Source organism: Sebastes fasciatus, chromosome 7 (genome assembly GCF_043250625.1).
Source record: "Sebastes fasciatus isolate fSebFas1 chromosome 7, fSebFas1.pri, whole genome shotgun sequence".
Lineage (NCBI taxonomy): Eukaryota > Metazoa > Chordata > Actinopteri > Perciformes > Sebastidae > Sebastes > Sebastes fasciatus.
The window spans coordinates 15445154-15463903 of NC_133801.1; the positions used below are offsets into that span (position 1 = coordinate 15445154).

The window sequence follows — 18750 nt, forward strand, 5'->3', positions numbered from 1 at the left end:
TAGCCAGGAAAGCAATACCAATTTATCTTGAATACACTGAGCTTCTCAAAAAGACCCAGTGGAGATAAACTGCATGGTAGTGATGTGTCGGTTAAGAACGAGCCGGTTCAAAGAGCCGGCTCTTGTAAGTGAATGATAATTCAAGGCAGAATGATAGGATGATCTTCTCCACCCCAGGGGCACTCCATGCACTGACTGTGACTGAATGTTGTGTTAATGACGTCCGTGCGACCAATCAGGTGATGACAGATAAGGATCATACCATCAAGCAGGGTGTGGCGGGGAGGGGCGGCGTGCTGACGGTCTACAGGTACAGAGCAGGAGGGAGAGGAGGAGAGAAAGGGAGAGAGGAGTGTGGTGCGGTGCGATGCGGTGCGGTGCGGTGCGATGCGGTGCGGTTCGCTGCGGTGCGCTGAGGTGCGTTGTGTTGCTGTGCAAAGCAGCATGTAAAATTATGGTATTCTAGAAATTATAAGGTTTGGTATAATTAAATTGAATAATTTAAGTGATATATGTGCACACATACTAATCATAGGTCAGCGCTAAATTTGGTTTAATTATAAAAGGCAGAAGTGATAAAACGAAGGGGCCGTTTGGGAGCCGAAAGAGCCGGCTCTTCTTGGTGAGCTGAGCCAAATGATCTGGCTCACTAAAAAGAGCTGGAATTCCCATCACTACTGCCTGGCTGTGTGCAGTGCAGCTATTCTACGTAAATAACGTACGTACATTGCGTAGGACCGCTGTGTTATGTGGTACAAGGGAGCGTAGTTGCTATGGCAACCACGCAAGCATAACACAGGCTAAGCACGAGTAAACAGCTTTTCCTCCATGAATTGAGTTACTAAAAGCTCCGAGAGTTGAACATTTGGTGGCAAAAACGGTATGAAAGCAGCGTTTCTATTAGTTTGCTAGCGTGCTGAAGTCAAGCCAGCTATATAACATGTTTAACTTTAGTTCAGAGAGGTGGTGAAGCTAACGTTAGCTAACTAGCTAATGCTGCACCATGACTTTATAAACATTATTTTAGTCCTCCCCATGGAAAGAGATGAATCTGCTTATACAAACGCGACCGGGATGAACGTGTGCAGGTTTTATATGCTTACTTAGTTTCAGTGTTGGCACATTTAAGATAGTTTGCTAACAGTTTAGCAGCACTGGTGACGTTAGCACGATGCTAGCTAAACGTGAAGCTACCCAACAGTGTTTAGGGCAAAGTAGCTAAGGCTCAGTTATAGTTGCATGCTGTGATGTTGTTTCAACAGAGGCTATATATGCTGGTCTATTTCCTTATTTCTGGGTCGACAGAATACAAAGTTACTTAGGTTTAACTCAGGGGTCAGCAACCTTTACTGTCAAAAGACCTATTTTAGGCAAACAAATAAATAAATAAATCTGTCTGGAGCCACAAAGCATTTGAACATTGTGATGAAGGTAACACAGTTTATTGTCTAAGTATATAGTATATCAGTCTAATGCAATGAGGGCCAAAGTGCAAATGTACTACGGAGTATTAGGGCCACATTGAGGGAAAAAACATCTGAGATTTACAGAATAAAGTCATAATATTATGAGAAAAAAGTCATAATATTACGAGAATAAAGTCATAATATTACAAGAAAAAAGTCATAATATTACGAGAATAAAGTCATAATATTACGAGAATAAAGTCATAATATTACAAGAAAAAAGTCATAATATTACGAGAAAAAACTCAGAATATTACGAGAATAAAGTCATAACTTTATGTGAAAAAAATTAAATAAAACGTAAAATTACTACCGTATAATATTACGACTTAATTCTCATAATACTACGACTTTTTTTTCTCGTAAACCTATGACTTTATTCTCGTAATATTATGACTTTACTCTTGAAATTTCAGATTTATTTTTTCCCTCAATGTGGCCCTTATACTCCGTCGTACTGTTGTACCATAGACCTACAACAATGATACATAAAAATGAATTCTTTGGAAGAGATCACAATCATTCAACACAGTAGCAAACAGCAGTGACAACAATAATATGCTGCTGCTTTGTCGTTGTTTCAGAATATGTCAATAGACAGAAGTGAGTAACTCACAATGAACGCTCAGTGAGGAAACTAAAGGTCATAGTTAACCTTAGTTTAATGACACAGTCAGCCATGATTACACAATTTGTCTTTGGGCACAACATGGGAGAAGTGGAAACAATGATTTTGCTTACTGAGTAAAACCTTTGGTTTTCAGTCGGGATTATGTAATAAAATAGTGTACTATTGTGAAATCAAAGAGTCTTAGGCAAGGCAATAGTAAGCATGTCGTCTAGTCCATTTCAGGCTAATAAATCAATAAATACTTTTGAGCTATAAATGTAACCACTTGGGCCACTAACAATAACTTTTCATGGTGGAATACAGCAGTAAGATGCCTAATTCAAGATTGTAAGAAAATGTGTGATTGCATTATGTGTATGCAACTACGTCAAACTAATGACCTGGTAGTATGTACTGTATATGTGCACGTCATGTCACTTTATTCATGCATCATACTTAAAACAACAAATTAAATAACACGTACAATTACTACTTTATAATATTACGACTTCATTCTCATAATACTACGTCTTTTTTTCTCGTAAACCTATGACTTTATTCTCGAGATATTATGACTTTACTCTTGAAATTTCAGATTTATTTTTTTCCTCAATGTGGCCCTAATACTCTGTCGTACTGTTGTACCATAGACCTACAACAATGATAAATAAAAATGAAAATGTAAACAAAAAACAGTTATTCATTTCCACTAAGTTTTTTAAAAATCCACGGGGAGCCACTGGAGAGGAGCTAAAGAGCCGCATGTGGCTCCAGAACCGCAGGTTACAGACCCCTGATTTAACTGAAGTCAAAGCCTGATATGGCCCTAGTTTGCTTCTTGATGCAGCAGTAATTAGCCTGCTTCTAAGATGAAAAACACTTATTAAAATGAGGAAAACAGAAGATGCATAAAGTCTAAAGAATCTGTAGAAATAACCCTAAGACTTCAGATTTGTATAAGTATCTGTTTTACATAACCATTACAAAGGGGTGGACAAAGGAGAACGGTCTGCAGGACAGATAATGCACACAGTGCACTTTCATAGACTGAGCTACTGGAGTTACCCTGCACTATACTCATTTTTAACAGTCTCTTCTGCACTATATTCACTTTTTTAATAGTCGTGTATCTCAGCTGTTACCCTGCACTATATTCAGTTTTAACAGTTTTTCTTTATCTCCTTGTATTTTTATATCTGGTATATGTTTTTGTACTTTGTACTTTGCACTACTAACCTTTTTTTACTGTCTTTTTACTAACATGTTTTGCACTATGGAACTGTGATGCTGGAAACTTGAATTTCCCTCTAGATCAATAAAGTTTCTATCTATCTATCTATCTATCTATCTATCTATCTATCTATTAAGCCATATCCCTCCCATAGTGTGGTTCTTTATGGTGTTATTTTCTGTATACTACAGCTTTCTCAGCATCAGCACATGACTGCAGCTGAAAAGATGCCCCACGGTTCAGATGATGCTCGCAAAAGGTTTATCCTGACCACAACTGGAAACTTCTATGGGATAAAGCCTTCATCATCCCTGACTGACAGCCCAGAGCTCAATAACTTCTTGGACGATGGAAATGAATTTGTCCTGTCCGTCAGCAGACATGACAATGACCTTCACTTGTCAAATAAGGTAACACACATGTTAAAAGCATCATTGAAATGTTTCGTATATATCCCTATATATATTTTTTTTTTACATGATGTGTTTCAGAAGGTGTGAGGGTTGCGTGTGTGTGTACGTTTCTGCGTTCACTGCGTTTATGGTGACGACACAGAAGACATCAGGAAGCTTGATGAACTTCCCTGCCTGCTCGCCAGCTCAGACTCACCTGACCATGTGCTGTGAATTCTTTGGAAGAGATCACAATCATTCAATACAGCAGAAAACAGCAGTGACATCCATAATATGCTGCTGCTTTTTTTTTTTTTTTTTGCCATGATGTGTTTCAGAATATCACAATAGACAGAAGTGAGTAACTCACAATGAACGCTCAGTGAGGAAACTAAAGATCATAGTTAATCTTAGTTTAATGACACAGTCAGCCATGATTACACAATCTTTCTTTGGGCACAACATGGGAGAAGTGGAAACAATGATTTTGCTTACTGAGAAAAACCTTTGGTTTTCAGTCGGGATTATGTAATAAAATAGTGTACTATTGTGAAAGCAAAGAGTCTTAGGTAAGGCAATAGTAAGCATGTCGTCTAGTCCATTTCAGGCTAATACATCAGTAAATATTTTTGAGCTACAAATGTAACCACTTGGGCCACTAACAATAACTTTGCATGGTGGAATACAGCAGTAAGATGCCTAATTCAAAATTGTAAGAACATGTGTGATTGCATTATGTGTTTGCAACTACGTCAAACTAATAGCCTGGTAGTATGTATATGTCAACTTGTCGATGAAACTATGTCTGTTGATTCTTTATAAACATTTCATCTTCCTTTGTCAGATTGAAGCATCGGGGGAGAGTAGAGAGACGGTGTTGGTGTTCTTCAAGCTGCATCCCACCGTGATCACAGAAGACAACCTTCACCAGAGCCTCCTTGTGTCGTCCATGCTGGAGTCTCCCATCAACACCCTCTACCAGGCTGTAAAACAAGTCTTTGCACCTGTACTGCTGAAGGTGAGCATGTCTCTTTGTATTAAAGAATGCCATAGATGCTTTTTGAAAGATGTAGGCTTTGGTAGTAACATCAACCACAGTGGAAGATTCTGCTAGACCACATAGTCAACAAAACCCAAAGCAAATATATGAAGATTTTCTAAAGCTACTATTTGGAAAACATTTCAAATTGGAATTAGTCAATACATTTCCTATATTTGTAGTATGGCTCCTTGATTATTAAAATTGAAAATGACGACCTGAGATAATTGAAAACAAATTATTGTAAATACATATTACAACACCATTATGATATGTACATAAATACTTTAAAAGTAAGACTATTTAGTCTAAAACTTGAAAAAGTGTCTCTCTCTTTCACTTCTCTCCAGGATGAGCGCTGGCGTTCAGCATTTGACCCTAAGCTGGCAGGCCTGCTGAGTGAGCTGGAGCTTGGCCTGGGCTCAGTGGTCCGCCAGTCTGGAGCACAACCCTCTGCCAAGAGGGGACGCTCAGAGGAAGATGTCCTCGGTATGCATAAATATATTTTTGCAGAAAGAAATACACAGGTCTGGGCAGTAGTGCCTACAGAATGATCATAGAAGCGGTAACATATGTCTTTTGAAATATTTGGACTTTGGAGGGACTTAACATTATGCATGCAATTTGGTAAAATATCTTGCTAGTATGTATAAAAGGAAAGTTAATCCTTAACACTGGGAGCTGCTGTCAGCAAAACTGTAATGGACAGCTGCACCTGCATTTATTACTGACTTGTAACCCTTTGGCTTAAGACTGTAAACAGTGCTGTATTCGACTAATATATGTATATATGTATATATAATATATATCATGAAGAGTTAGTAAGTGTATGGCTAAAGAGGATTTGCATTTGTTCACTTCATAGAGGAGGTTGTCTAGTAAATAAACAAACTCTTAACTGAATCTGATAAGATATAGAGTGTAGAGTTTGATATAGAGATAACAAGGATACATTATGATTTCCAAACGATGTACTCATATTTTTTTCCACTCTATGTAGGCATCCTGACTCCCAGTGATGAGTTCCAGTACTGGGACGATCTCGCTGAGTCTGCGGAGAAGAACAGCGTGAGAGAAAGGGCTACATATTTCACTGAGCAATTTAAACCCATACAAAAGGTATGCATGCAAACATTTATGTATCAGGACTTGTCTTAACATTATTTTACATACATTTTTTTCCAACAGTGTTTAATAATTGTTTTTTAAGCTGATATTTCAAATTGCAGAGAACTAACCGGGAACTAACTATGTGTGTCTTTGTGTTCCCACCAGGAGTATGGTGGTCTTGATGGCTTGTCTATGCCTGATGTTGTTGATCTGGTGGAACAGAGCAGAGACGCTCTGGATGATGTTTGGCGGCAGACTGATTTTGAGCCTTATCCAGAAACACGCATGGTCCGACTCATGGATGTTATCGGTGGGACTCTCTCACACATGACAACCAAAACAAGGAAATGAAAACAAATATTTGCTGATGTTGTTTTAAGAGGCGGTGTGCGTCAAGACTTCTGTGTAAAACAGATCATTTTAAATAATTGTTGATGAAATACATATCTTTTGAGAACTGAAACCAACTTTGTTTTCCTAGGAACTCCTCAGTACACAGTAGCTACTGTATAAACAAAACAATAACTTAATTTGAAATGTTTGAGGTTGCAGTGCATTATTACTAATGTTGACTTAACCTTCAACTAAAATGTGACAAGTGGTTTGGCAATCCTGGAGTAACTGTGTGAGCATGTCCTGTGTTCGTATGTTGTTGCGTCACTGTGTGTGGGCGCGTCTGTTTGTGCCAATTTTGCTTTTTGTGTTTGTCTGCGTACAAGGTGGAGCCCTGGGAAGATATGTGCAGAGGAAGCTGAGCGGTCTTAACATTTTTGAGGAGCCATTTGTATCTGTGAGGGAGAACATGAGAATGGCCGTTACCATCTGTGAACAGTGGGTGGTAGCCTGTGAGCATCTGACTGGACAGGTATGGGAGAGATCAAAATAAGGAAAAAAGTATGCACAAAATGGTTCCAAAAATCAAAACCCTTACCATTTACTCTCACAATAAAACACCTCCACTTCAATTCAACTGGAACGAATGCATTTAAACATAACATTTGAAAATCCATCTCCATCTTATAAATTGAAAGCTACATGTAGAAGGAGTCAGTTTTTTTAATTGGCTTTTTTCTCAGGTATGGAAGAGACATGCTCCACACACCTGGAAGGGAAACAAGCACTGCCCGCAAACCGTTCATTGCCTTGCAAAAAGATTGGATGAGGTAAGATATAGTTCTAATCCAATGTCAAGGAAGCAATTTCTGTGGAACAGATATTATTAAATATTACATATTTCTCCTTTTTACATGACATTGTGGTACGCTGGTTGCATTACATTCAGAGCTCAAAATATATCTGCAAGGATCCTCTTAGTTGTCCTCTCCTTGTTTCTGCTTGTTTGTAAATGAGCAGACGTCCCATTTAAATGGAATTTCCACTTGATGTTTACTTTGAAACCCCAGAACAAGGAAGGAAAAGTGAACCATCAATGGATTGATAAAGAGACTTGTTAAGCACCTTATTGATGCAGAAAGTAACCCCCTCACATTGGATATCCAGGAAACGTTTGTATATACAGATTTGATCCTAACTGTTGTCAAATTGTGAACCTTTGTTGGCTCAAAGGAGCCTTGCCTTGAAACGCAGACCATGAAGGAGTGAGGCCCTGAATTGGGACATGGCCTTTGATAAACTACCTGCCCCTAGTAGCTGTTTGTATGCGTGACAGTGTTTACAGTGTTTCCTTGTTACCTATGTAGACAACTGCTTAACTGTGGTACAGATCTATGATGCTGTTAAAACCTTACCTGACCTGGCAACATGTTTTTAGCCTAGAAAGGCTACCACGGACTTGGGAATGTGGCTACATTGATCCAAAGACATATAGCCACTGTCACATGCATATAAATGCCTGTTTCCTCTTTACAATAAATTTTATAAATTCTCCTGGGGACGGAACTGTCTGTATAATATCTGCCTTGTTAGCATTTTCCATTAAAGGTTTGACATTGGTATTTGTCAGTTTAGCACCCCCCTACCCATATATACAGCATCTTAGAATTAGTGCCACAGTCTGATAAGTCTGTTACAAATTGTAAGTCATGTTGGTGGCTTCTGTGAGCCTGACAACCAAACACATAAATAAAACAGTTGACATAGATAGCATGTGAAAACACTCTTCCTGTTTATGTCTACCAGGTGGTGACCCTGCGTACGGTTCATGAGAAACTACTGCGTCTGCTACCGGGAGGGAAGCAGCAGGCAATGACCCCAGATCGTGTGTTTGAACCTTTCTCTGGACTCAACCCTCTGCATTACAACCCCTACACTGAGGTTAGTTGCAGGAAGTGGTGAGTTTGCATGTGTCTGTACATGTACTGTACATGTGAGACTTCTGAATGACCTTGTTTGAGACTTCCTCATGACTGCTTTCAACAGATTAGTATCCAAGCTGAGGGAATCCCCAATCATGCTCACACTTCCCAGCTACAGCCACTTTGTGAGCATTTGGCTGATGGTTACTGTACATTTTCCACCCACCTCATCCTGAAATGACTTTGATCCTGTTATTAAACACTGGTCTTGCAGCTGCAAACATAGAAAAGCAATGATGGTTATTTTAAGTTGTATTTTCTACGCAATCTATTTAGGCAAGGATAAAATATCCCTTTTTATCTTAGAGTATGACTCTTTATTTTTTTTTGTAGCCTCTCTGGAGAGCAGCGGTGGCTCAGTTTGAGCGCCTAATGGCTCCGTCAGAGCAGGAGGTCGCTGGCAGACTAAAGAGTGGCATTGCTGATGTACAGGACAACCCACAACAGGTAGTGAAACGCACTACTTCAGCTCAGGTTGTAAAATATTGTGTGTGGGCGTGTGGTGACGTAGGAACTTACCGTATATGCCTGTGTGTGTGTGTTTGTTGTTTAGCTGTTGCAGGTGTTTCAAAAGCACAAGGAATTGATCAGACGTCCCACCATCAGCAAAGAGCTGCAGTCAGAGAGAGAGACCCTACTGGCCAGACTACTGGACTACAACAAGGGTACATTTATATCTGTTTCTGTGTCAGAGATAGTGTGACAGACAGTGAGTTATTGTGTCAACACATGGTGGTAAAATGTTAATAAACCCAATTCATGCTCATTTAATTAAATGCAGCGACTCACTATTGAAGAATGCTGCATTTATTAGGTTCGCAAACTCACAGATGTGAGGCAAAGACACTGCATGAGATAAAAAGGGACAAATGCATGCTGGGCTTCTAAAAACAACGGGAAGTTAGTGGCTTTGACTCGCAGCTCGTGGAGGCAATTGAGGTGCTTTTCTTTAAAACCCACAGCGCCCAAATGCTATAGTATGAGTCACATTCCTTCTCAGAGTCATAACTGAGTAAAATCTAAACAGACCGGTATAATATACATATTTTCAGATTAATTTTTAGACACAGTTGTTTTAATTTTGTCTGAAGGGGGCCCAGTGTCAGACTTTGAAAACCCTTCATCCAGACTATAGAAGTACATTTCAAGATACCCACTCTCCTAGGTTGTTTCAGAAATGCTGAGTAAATGTCCTGTCATGGAAAGGCTCTGTCCCTAAAACAGCAATATATTCTTTAGCTGAAGCACTACCTGCTCACTAATAGTAAGTGACTTGGAAAAAAGTGTTGTAAAAATGATGTGTATGATGTCGGGAAAGTGAGTCGTGACACATTGTTGTTTCCTCATCTTTGACCCCATCCTCTACTTTATTGGTTTTCTCAGGCCTGAAGACGGACTTTGAGAGCCGATGCCATGGAGGCCCTGGAGACAAGTCTGGGCCACTCATTGGCAGGAACCTCCCTGAGGTGGTCAACAAGATTGTCTGGGTCCGACAGCTCATACACAAGGTAACAGAGTGTGTGTCTGTGTATGTGATTGACCACCAAATAGCATGGTCCATAATTGATTTCCATGCGTAAGAGAATGAGCTTCCATCAGATAATTAGACAGATGGTATGATGATGAAAAGAATAGTGTGTACTGATTCCCTTTTCTTTTATAATCCTGTGTTTGCGTCCTTAGGTTGAGGACTCTGTCCGTATAGCTGAGGCACTGCTCTCAGACCTGTCTGGGTTCAAGGGGTTCCTGCATTTCTGTGATGACCTGCTGGAGGTTCTGAGGGCGTATGAACAGGAACAGTTCGAGGACTGGTCAAGAGATATACTGTCCGGACTGGCTGACCCAAAGTCAGGGATCAGGTTGGAAACACTGCACACTGTGACCTCAACTAACAAGACATCCAAGAATAGTTCAGAGCAACACTGAATTTCATCTTAATTGCCACTGAAAGCATTCAGGTCAATTTATATATCACAGTGTCTTAGACTGCAACATATACAGTACATACATTTTCTTAATAAAATAATTTTCATTTGTGTATATACTGTATATAATGCTGTTTTTCTTTCGCATGTTCATCATAGGGCTGTCAAAATTGGCCAAAAATGACATTTGAATATTCGTTCTAAAAGAAACACCTAGGTTGGAACTATTCAAATAATCTATTTTTGCACAATACGTCAGTGGCACATGTCCAAACTGGCTGTAAGTGACGCAGCACTGCGCAACGTGTTTTGAGCTGAACTTTTGTCAGACGTCCTTTTTCTTTTTATTCCTGTTGCTCGCTTTAAAAGTGCCGCATTGGACGAGGACTGGCTAATTTGTGAAGTTCAAATGAGGAGTTGTCTATACGATACCTCCTCATTTCACTAAAAAAAACTAAATAAGGCAACAGCTGGCTGTAGGGAGATCACCTGAAATTCCTTCCAGTATATATCACAATATGAAATGTGTGTTTTCTGTTTAAAAAGTAGAAACGTCAGAGGATAGCAAGTACTACTCACCCAACATTTAAGTTATTACATCTCCAGTCCAATCACGAGCGCACAGCTGATAGGTACGTGATTTGTTTACATGATGTAACGTAATGCTTGCTGCTAGGATACGATGTCACTATTTCTGCAGCTCCCACTCTACGGTTGTTGTTGAATTATTCCTCGTTCAGCTTGACCTAACGTTACATTTCATTTTCATTTAATAAGTAACGTTTTGTGACTCCCGTCATGGGGTGCATTCAGTGCGCGCAAGACAGACAGCTGTGGTAGTGTTGCATCTTTTTTTTCCAAAATCGAATATTACTTTTCATATTCGAATATTTGTTTTTTTTACAATTCGAATATATATTCAAATTTAGAATATTTGTTGACAGGCTAGTTCATCATCACCTCATTTAGCACACTGATCAAGGGCACTTCAGTTGGAATGGTGCTGGATTGAGTGGATCTAATTATAATTCTCTCCTACTGTGTAGTCTCCAGGCCAGTAACCGTGTGATGGACCTGGACCATGTGGACGGCAGGCTGAAGATCCAGTATTCAGACAGGCTGGTCAGTCTGCTCAGGGAGGTCAGACAGCTCTCTGCCCTGGGCTTTCCCATCCCAGCCAAAATACAGCAGGCTGCTAATACTGCAGACAAATTCTACAGACAAGCCATTGTCCTAAAACAGGTGAGAGTAAAAGGTCACGATACACTCACACACAGACAAACACATTTTGTTCACTCATTTCTTTCTCATTATTTCTGTTTGAGCTTGTCTCAAGCTCATATTATAACAAAGTGTTACTGCGTTGTAGGTGGCCCATTTCTACAACACCATTGACCAGCAGATGATTCCCTCTCAGAGACCTATGATGCTTAGTCTTGCCCTGGCCTTTGAACAGGTCATCAAGGTACTGCACACAGCTGGAAAATTGCATTTTTACTTTCTATGCCTTGCATGGTGAATGTTATAAAAAAGGGAATGGGAAGCTGACTTGCCAGTGGCAACATTTTATTTTGGAGCATAAAAAAGTATAGAAACTATAGTTCCTGAAATATCTTCATCACAACAACATATTTTAAATTTACTTGTCACCTACAAATTGTGCCTGCCGTTGATTTCATGTTTTGGACTGGAGATAATCTTCTTGCTTTTCTTACTCAGAACCCTCGTTCTCAGTCAAAGGAATCGGGCGGTAAACTGCAGATCACCTGGGACAACCCCAAAGAGTTGGAAGTGTACATTGCCAAGCTGCAGTCTGCTGCTGAGAAACTTTCCACTGAGAACAGGAAGCTACGCAAATGGCACACTGACTTCATTGACAAGGTTGCAGCATGCTGTTATGTTTAGTTATTTTACTAAATGATTGAATACAGACAGTTAGCAATTAAATTATTTGTTGTGAGCACATTCTTTTGGAATCATAATCTGAGATTAGTAACTAAAATCTTGCTGTGAATCTGTTCGCACATCTCTGTGTACATTTCTCAGGTGGTGACACTGATGAATGTGGACCTACTTAGACATCAGCAGCGGTGGAAGGATGGCCTTCAGGACCTCCGTACCGGCTTTGCCACTCTGGAGGCTCAGGTATTGATTACAGTCAGAAGTGTCTCTGCTGCTGGCCTTCATATCATTTTAAAAAAATATTTTTACTCAATAAATGATTTCTGTATTCATGACTGGAGAAAGAAGCTCTCTGCTGACTACGACTATCATTGTTAATAAGCATGATACAACATTATTGCAGTGCTCATTACTAAGCTTTTCTTTGGACATACACAAACCTGTACAACAAATCTCAATTCTCTCCCTAAACTAATGCATGCATGTGTGTGTTTAGGGCATCAGGTCGGATGACATGCGGGCATGGCGTCAGCACTGGAACCATCAGCTGTACAAGGCTCTTGAACACCAGTACCAGACCGGACTGGAAGCCCTGAACAAGAACCTGCCTGAAATACACATAGACCTCACTTTCAAGTCAGTATTCTTTTATTCCATCCCTGTCATCTTTTGTCACCGTTTCTCTTCTTGCCTGTCTATCTGTCTCTTTTTTTTTTTTCCCCTACAACAATATTATTGATAAAGTTTTTTTTTAAAACAATTTTTGTTTCCCCTCTCCTTCTTGTGAATAGACAGGGCCGCTTGCAGTTCCGTCCTCCATTTGAGGAAGTGAGAGCACGCTATTTCAGGGAGATGAAGCGGTTCATCTCAATCCCTAACCAGTTCAAAGGGGTTAGTGTCCAGGGGGAGGAGCTTATCTTCAGCGTCATGATTGACAGAAATGCTTCCGGGTTCCTCACCATCTTCAGCAAGGCCGAGGACCTCTTTAGCCGTCTGCAGGCTATACAACACAAGTTCGAGGTGCTTGAACAACAGATTATTTTGACATTGATACTGATTATGACTGATTATTATTTGTCAGCTGTACTGTAAAAAAGCATCTGTATATTGTTAAGATAAGTGTTTTTTATTGTAGGGTAATTATCACTATAAAAAAATGAAACTATATATTAATGAATGCATTACATTCTGTGGTTATCCTGCTGCTCTTTTGCCACTAAAGAGATTTGAGCCTGGCCTAAGAGGTCCATGTATTTTATATGATTATTAACCGATTAACCTTTTTTTACCTTTTGCTCATTGAAGTATTGCAACGAGCAAAAGGTAAAAAAAGGTAAAAAAAACATTTTCTTTGAAAGAACTTATTAGTCATGCTTCTCTATTTATATACGGAAGCTCTGTTGTTTTCATTGTCAGCATTTTTTTCCCCCTTTACACTACCCTAATAGAACAGTGAGCCCAGTATATTACTGTATGTTTTCCCTTCTGTCTGCAGCCATGCATATCTAAATCGAAGGGGAAAGCCCTCAGTCAAGACCAGACTTCTCTTTTATCTCCCCTTTTCTTTAGTTCTGATTTTATTTAAACATCTATGTCTTGCGTGTAGTTTTTGTCACCTTTGACTCAGAAACATTTAAAAGTGGGAAATACGCACTGGAACCAACCACTGTGATTCTGTGTATCGTAGGAGTGGGTGGTGCTGGGCCAGGTTGATTTAGAGAAGTTAGTGGAGAAGCATCTGAACTCCGTGCAAGACTGGGAGAGAAACTTCAAGGCCCTGAAAGCCAGAGGGAAGGAGTCAGAACGTCTACCCAGGTATATATCACACATAATAAACACAAGTAAGTATGACAAAGTTATAACTTCTCAGTGGAAAACCAAACTAAACTTGAAAGCCAAAATATAACACTTTTTTCAAAAACAATGTTTTTTTTATATAAAGATATTTTTCTAAAATACATAATAATTACAAAACAGTGGCGGGGAAAAACACAATATCTGGAAAATGTAACCAGGATGATCACTATCTTAATTAAGCATTTGGTTTCTGCTGAAACTGGTGACAATGAATCAGTAAGGGAAGCTTTGTTTCGTTCGCTGGTATTTGCAGATGCCACACAGTTCTTCTTTGTCATTTTATTTCCCGTTTCAGGAGGATTACCTTTACTTCTTTGGTTCTCTTCATGTTAAATAACTCCACAAATATAGGGAATATACACCCCAAAATAGAGTCACAGGGACTGATCCTCTCCCTCCTCCTCCTCTCAGTCAGGAGAAGGTAGACTGTATTACAGTCAACTGTGAGCCCGTGAAAGCTGTCATCGATGACCTGATCCAGAGGCTGTTTGACATGCTGCTCTTATCTCTCAGGAAGTCAATACAAGGTAAAAACAGACATGTTATCAGAGTTTCCACCAATCACAAACCAAATCCTTCCCTATTTCAATTTCTTTCTCTGCTCTCATTTAATTCACTTTTGTTTTTCATTCTTTTTACCCAATGACATCCCCTTTGCTCTTACTTTCTCTTTCCTTTTCTGTTTCCTTTCCTTTATGCGTGCCATCTTCCCTCTTGCTTTCAGGACACACCCAGGCCATAGAAAGTTTTGTTTCAGAGTCAATGGAGACCTTGTCCAATCGACCAGAGAGCATGGAGGAGATTGGTGCGGCCAGTGGCAAATACAGCCAGATATTAGCCCGCAAACCAGAAGTAAGACAAACACACAAAAACATTTTCTTGAATGGTAGTACGAATGCTTGAGGTTTGTGCAAATAGGTTTCTCCTGCTCCCTAATTCATGGTGTCAAATCATGAGGATTTTAGAAATAAAGGTTAATTTTCCTCCCATCGGTCAAATTTTTTACGACCTGTCAAATTAATTAAAAATTAAAAACGTCTTTGACATTCCCATCTCAATGATGGTGTCTTTTCATATCAGTATGTACTGTATATACATTATGTTGGCCACTAATGTCAATAACATTGTGTATGGGCATTCATGCTGTATGTCTTGTTATATTTCTGCCATTTGATATATAACAGTTTCTTGTAATTTCATGTGGATTGGGCCAAATGATTGACATGACATGGAAATAAACAAACTATACTGTATGTGTATAGATACTACCTCAGTTCCAGAGTGCTGAGGAGAAGAACCGCTTGCTGCGAGCAGTGGCTGGGGGCGGCCTGGACTCGCTGTCCTCACTGAGGGCCAAGTGGGACAAACTGGAGCTTGTCATGGAGAGCCACCAGCTCATGATCAAAGATCAGGTGACATAAACTCACAAACGCTCTGGATATTGGTTTAATAAAAATTTTCATCACAAATTTTCTGTAACAGCAGCTTTCTGCGACTGCTTATTTATCTAAAGTGTCTTCTTTTCTCCTCTATCTATCTTTCTTTTCATTTGCACAATTACCCCAATCATCCGTCCTTTCTGTCTCCGGCTGTGTTCTTGCGCCGCTTGCTTTCTCTTGCCCTTAGGTGGAGGTGATGCGAAGTAACGCCGCTGGTCGTATCGACGCCTACAGGGCGGACCTGGAGCGGTTTAAGGCCCGCTGGGACCAGCTGAAGCCTAAAGATGAGATGCTTGAGAGTGGTGATCATGCTGCCCTTCTTGCGTGCCTCCAGACAATCAGGGACAAGCAACAAGAGTTCCAGGAGCTAGAGCTTGTGCGCAGTAAACTGCTGTAAGTTCTTTTTAATGTGCTGAATTTACAGTTTTTCTTTACTGAGCATCATGACAACTGATGAGGATGTTTATTACCTTCATCTTTTTAGAATATGCTGTGGTTAGAAAAAATTAGATTATGCTGTGGCCACAAATTTGGATTGTTAGTAACTGTACTAAATCTGATGTGATAAGATTATAGCCATTTAGATTATAGCCATAAATTTGACTAATAATTCAGATACATTGTAAAAGTTTGTGACTCAACAGAAAGCAGCATCTTATTTCTTTTTTAATGTCCTTGTGGTTCCTGCTCTCTGTTATTTATAACAGTGTTTCTATTTGGAGCTACTCAGTGTTATTACTGATGCACACCTAGCCTGAAATGACGAGAAATACTATATTATTTATGGTCTCCTCCCAATTATACTACAGCCCAGGGCACCGTGCAGAGCCGCTAGAACTTCTACTTAGAAATCTCATGTTCTACCTAGTGCCTTTACTTCAGGTCTTGATGCATTCAAAGAAATACAAATTGTGTCTTACTCTTAGTTCAATAATAACATCATAACTCAAGGATGACTTCCTCCTCTCCTCTCCTCAGCGAGGACTGTACCTATTTTGACCTGGGGGCTCCAGATTTCTCTCTGGCTGAAGAGACAAAACGAGACATGGAGGAGTACAGCCAGATGTGGGGTCTGTATGAGGAGTGGCAGCAAGGCTTCACAGAAAAGGCCCAGGAGGACTGGATCACATTCAGGTAGGGGGTTAACTTTTCAACCTACTGTCGATGGATCTCAATCTTCTTGATTTGGAACTGTTATTTTTGTCACTACTCTGTGTTCAATTGTGTGTAAATATGTATGTTTCTGTTGTTTTTACTTTCATTTTTACAGGAGTAAGACGTATGTGTTTGAGGAATTTCTGTTTACGTGGCAGGACAGACTTAGGAAGCTGGAGCAGCCTACTGCCATGTCTGTTAAACTGCAAGGAGAAGTGGACAAATACAAGGTAGACAATCGTACAGTTAGTGGAATAACATATCAGCATCTTCTTTTCAGTTTGAGTATATTTATTATGGAGGAACAAGAGGCTACAAGGTTTATTACACACCAAATTCAGAAGGGTTCTGCTTTTGGGAAGCACTCAGAAAATGTCATGGCAATCAGCCTTATGCAATATATTTTGTGAAAGTATAGACTTTTGTGTGATTGTGGGACTAGAAGAAAGGTCACATGTTCACCAAAATCAAAGGGTTTATCCTCTGGGGACTATAATAGGTAAAGCAAATTTCATGGTTCTGAATATATAAATGCTATAACTATACAAAACAAAAAAGAGAGCATCATTGTTGGAAAAGCTGTAGATGAAGGGAGGTGGTTAAAGTATTATCTTTGACAAAATAATTTATTTGTGGATCTTATTACACATTTTTTTACTTTTATTTTCACACTTTTCCATCGGCATGTCTAGAACCTGGTCCCAGTGCTGAAGTATGTGCGTGGTGAGCACCTGTCCCAAGACCACTGGTTGGACATGTTCCGTTTGCTCGGCCTTCCTAGAGGGACGACTTTAGAGAGACTCACCTTTAATGATCTCCTCAGTGTGGCAAATACCATCATAGAAAAGGCCTTGGAGCTCAAGGTACAGTATGTGCACACACACTCAAATGCATATACATATTGGGTTGAAGCCTTCACTTCTATAGGGACACACACCTCTTGAAATTGTTCATATTTCGTTTGGTCTTTTTACGTATGGAGCTATGATTGATACATTTTTACAATTGCAATACGCAACCAGGGCCACAAGGGGGCAGCAGCAAGTAAGAAATTGAAAATTGCACAAGCTCATGACCATATGCTGTAGGTTTATAGACATTTTGGCATGTAGATGAAATACAAGATTTTTTTTTGTTTTTGAACAAATCTTCATAATTAAGACAATTTTACTGCTCTTCTTGCAAACATCACTCATTTAAACACATCTTTGACTGAATCATAAAACTCTGATATCTTGGACTTAAACACTACCCATCAATCAGGCCTCCTGCTTGTGCTTTGAGTTTTGATGGTCGGCCAACCCTTTTGTTTTCATTTCAATCTTAGGTATTGCTTTTGATATACTTAACAATGCAAAAACTTGTTTACCGCAGTGTTTAGGCCATTAAGGATTGATGTAACGGATAATTTAGAATGATTCAGGAATTATTTCCAGTAACAATATGCATAATGACATAATTTTGGTAAAGATAATTTTACAATAAAGTTTCATATTAGCAATTGCCATGTTGTTTCTCTCATCTTAGATTTTTAGTGCCTAACATTATATTCCTGGCATGCCACATAGAACTTCTACATCTTCATAGTTTGTTCTGGCTTATTGAAAATTCGAGTAAACAGGGTGATGCAGAGGTAAAAGTTCTTGGCCAGCAGCCCAGAGGAGTAATACAGATGGATCTTATAGGATGCCTTTTACTGGTTTTATTAAGTGTATATAAAGTGGTGAGTGGCGTGTGTGTGTGTGTGTGCTTGCATTTAGGACCTGAACAGTCGTGCTCAGGCAGAGGTGACAATCAGAGAAGCACTGAGGGAGCTGGATTTGTGGGGAGCTGCAGCTACCTTCAACTTCACGGAGTACACAGACAGCAGCAAGCGTACTCTCACCCTCATCAAGGACTGGAAGGATATAGTCAACCAGGTAGACACACCGAAACAAACAAACATGGACTCACGTACTGCACAAAGAGTACATGAGTCAGGGTTAGTCGTAGGCACTAAAGTTAGTTTAGATTAGCCACACATTGACCATAGGTAACCCACTTGTACAAAGCAGATGGCATTCACCCAAATGAGTATGGTCTGCTACTCTTTTTTTATTAGTTCTTCATCCCCGCTAACTGCTCTCAGCCTGTATGACATGCCTGCAACCAATGGATTCCTCACCACCTGATTAACTTCTAAAAAGCTTTCAGCTTTTCACACCTTCACCTACTTTCTAATATCCCTGTCATGTGTAATAATTGGTGACATGATTGCCTTTCTGCACAAAACCCTCTGTAATAAGAAATCCTCCTATCCTTATTCAGTC

At 39.7% G+C, this 18750-nt stretch overlaps 1 protein-coding gene across 5 annotated transcripts in view; it reads left to right on the forward strand.

Annotated features, from left to right (window-relative positions):
* Positions 1 to 757: 757 nt before the first annotated feature.
* Positions 758 to 18750, forward strand: part of dync2h1 (dynein cytoplasmic 2 heavy chain 1) — a 117905-nt gene continuing 99912 nt past the window's right edge. For all 5 annotated transcript variants that reach the window (XM_074641846.1, XM_074641848.1, XM_074641847.1 and 2 more), the window contains exons 1-28: positions 758 to 880; positions 3499 to 3717; positions 4544 to 4717; positions 5089 to 5227; positions 5739 to 5857; positions 6014 to 6158; positions 6568 to 6713; positions 6925 to 7011; positions 7988 to 8122; positions 8497 to 8610; positions 8717 to 8828; positions 9547 to 9671; positions 9847 to 10022; positions 11135 to 11330; positions 11458 to 11553; positions 11808 to 11969; positions 12135 to 12233; positions 12487 to 12626; positions 12782 to 13010; positions 13678 to 13805; positions 14259 to 14374; positions 14572 to 14699; positions 15110 to 15259; positions 15474 to 15679; positions 16265 to 16420; positions 16557 to 16671; positions 17134 to 17304; positions 18202 to 18360. In XM_074641846.1, the coding sequence (XP_074497947.1) occupies positions 3517 to 3717; positions 4544 to 4717; positions 5089 to 5227; positions 5739 to 5857; positions 6014 to 6158; positions 6568 to 6713; positions 6925 to 7011; positions 7988 to 8122; positions 8497 to 8610; positions 8717 to 8828; positions 9547 to 9671; positions 9847 to 10022; positions 11135 to 11330; positions 11458 to 11553; positions 11808 to 11969; positions 12135 to 12233; positions 12487 to 12626; positions 12782 to 13010; positions 13678 to 13805; positions 14259 to 14374; positions 14572 to 14699; positions 15110 to 15259; positions 15474 to 15679; positions 16265 to 16420; positions 16557 to 16671; positions 17134 to 17304; positions 18202 to 18360 (3924 nt within the window). In that variant the 5' untranslated portion in view covers positions 758 to 880; positions 3499 to 3516. The remainder of the gene's footprint in view (positions 881 to 3498; positions 3718 to 4543; positions 4718 to 5088; positions 5228 to 5738; positions 5858 to 6013; positions 6159 to 6567; positions 6714 to 6924; positions 7012 to 7987; positions 8123 to 8496; positions 8611 to 8716; positions 8829 to 9546; positions 9672 to 9846; positions 10023 to 11134; positions 11331 to 11457; positions 11554 to 11807; positions 11970 to 12134; positions 12234 to 12486; positions 12627 to 12781; positions 13011 to 13677; positions 13806 to 14258; positions 14375 to 14571; positions 14700 to 15109; positions 15260 to 15473; positions 15680 to 16264; positions 16421 to 16556; positions 16672 to 17133; positions 17305 to 18201; positions 18361 to 18750) is intronic.